The sequence below is a fragment of the Myotis davidii genome, unplaced genomic scaffold, assembly GCF_000327345.1.
Source record: "Myotis davidii unplaced genomic scaffold, ASM32734v1 scaffold796, whole genome shotgun sequence".
In the NCBI taxonomy this organism is placed as follows: domain Eukaryota; kingdom Metazoa; phylum Chordata; class Mammalia; order Chiroptera; family Vespertilionidae; genus Myotis; species Myotis davidii.
In genome coordinates, this window is record NW_006287809.1 from 19,010 (window position 1) to 20,596 (window position 1,587).

At 50.9% G+C, this 1,587-nt stretch overlaps 1 protein-coding gene across 1 annotated transcript in view; it reads right to left on the reverse strand.

Moving 5' to 3' along the window:
• The window catches only part of VASP (vasodilator-stimulated phosphoprotein), a 24,263-nt gene that overhangs the window by 3,024 nt on the left and 19,652 nt on the right, over window positions 1-1,587 (reverse strand). The window contains exons 10-13 of the mRNA XM_006759527.2: window positions 1,048-1,099; window positions 846-882; window positions 590-635; window positions 359-449 (exon numbers count right to left, since the gene is read on the reverse strand). Of these exons, the coding sequence (XP_006759590.1) occupies window positions 359-449; window positions 590-635; window positions 846-882; window positions 1,048-1,099 (226 nt within the window). The remainder of the gene's footprint in view (window positions 1-358; window positions 450-589; window positions 636-845; window positions 883-1,047; window positions 1,100-1,587) is intronic.

Genomic DNA, 1,587 nt, shown 5'->3' on the forward strand with positions numbered 1-1,587 from the left:
ACTGTGGAAGTGAATAAATCAGTAAAACCCCCCTAGTGCAGTGATGGCAAACCTTTTGAGCTCGGCATATCAGCATTTGGAAAAACCCTAACTAACTTAACTCTGGTGCCGTGTCACATGTGGAAATTTTTTGATATTTGCAACCATAGTAAAACAAAGGCTTATATTTTTGATATTCATTTTATATATTTAAATGCCATTTAACAAAGAAAAATCAACCAAAAAAATGAGTTCACGTGTCACCTCTGACACGCGTGTCACAGGTTCGCCATCACTGATGTACACCCAGATCTCCCTTCTTCCTGTGGCCCCTTTCTTAGCCCCCCGAACCTCACCCCCAGTCCCCTGGCCAAGCTACCTGTTTCACCCTCTCCAGGTCTGACTCGTCCCCGGAGCTGGGTGTGGCGGGGTGGGCCTCGGAAGTGGTCACTGAAGGCGACGACTTCATCCTGGAAGAGACGGTGTGGTTTGGGACAGACGTGAGGTTAGAGAGGGCCTGCCACCCATTCCACAATCATGGCGTTACCCCCTACAGAATCAGCAAATCCACCTACTGGGGGCAGGTGTGGCCCCAGTACTGACGACCCACCTTGGCAAGGTTGTGCTGTTCTTCTCCCAGGGTCTCCGCACAGGTTCTGGGGGACAAATCAGAAAGATAAGGGACGAGGAATGCCTCCCTCCCCCAATCCTCCCACAGCCTCATCAGCCCCTGTGCAAAGAACCATCTCAGGAGACTACAGTCCCCAGTACTGTTTGCACAGATTCTTTCAAGAATGTGCTTTATGTGTGAGGACAAAGCATCCTGGGATTTGTAGTTCCTGGGGCTAGACGGGGCTCTCACTCACCGCTTTGGGCTGGGACTCTGGCCTCTGGCTCCTCCTGCTGGTGGGAAATAAAACGGTCATGAGCCAGTCCCTGCCGCACCTCTGTGCATTCCTCTTCCAGGTTCGGTTCTGTCCAGCCCAGCCTTGTCACACCGCCTCCCCAATGTCCCTACCCCGACCGGACAGCCTAAGGTGTATGTGGCAGGAAGAGCCCCTAACTCACATTGGCAGATTCATCCTTGGGGGGTTTCTCCCCAACTAGTGTGGCTTTCCTTCTGCAGGAGGGAAAGGCAAAAACAGATGGCTCCAGCCCTCCCTCAGCCACTCAACAAGCCCCCTTCCCAGAGCTCAGAAAGGCGGATTCTAGGGTACAGAGTTGTGGAACTTGTGAGCGCTAAGAAAACTTTAATTTTGGAAGTTACAGAGAGCGCTGTTCTCGAGGTAGGATGGGGATTTTGCGTTTTTCACATTTGGGAATCACAAAGTTCTAAGGGCCGAGGGCTCTGGAATTCTAGGAACCCAACTTTTCAGGTTCCGAGGCAGGAATGTCTAAGGTCCTAGAATTTGCAGCGGTTCTCAACCTGTGGGTCGCGACCCCTAGGGAGGTCGAACGACCCTTTCAGAGGGGTCGCCTAAGACCATCCTGCATATCAGATATTTACATGACGATTCATAAAAGAAGCAACATGACAGTTATGAAGTAGCAACGAAAATAATTTTATGGTTGGGTCACAGCATGAGGAACTGTATTTAAAGGGCCAGA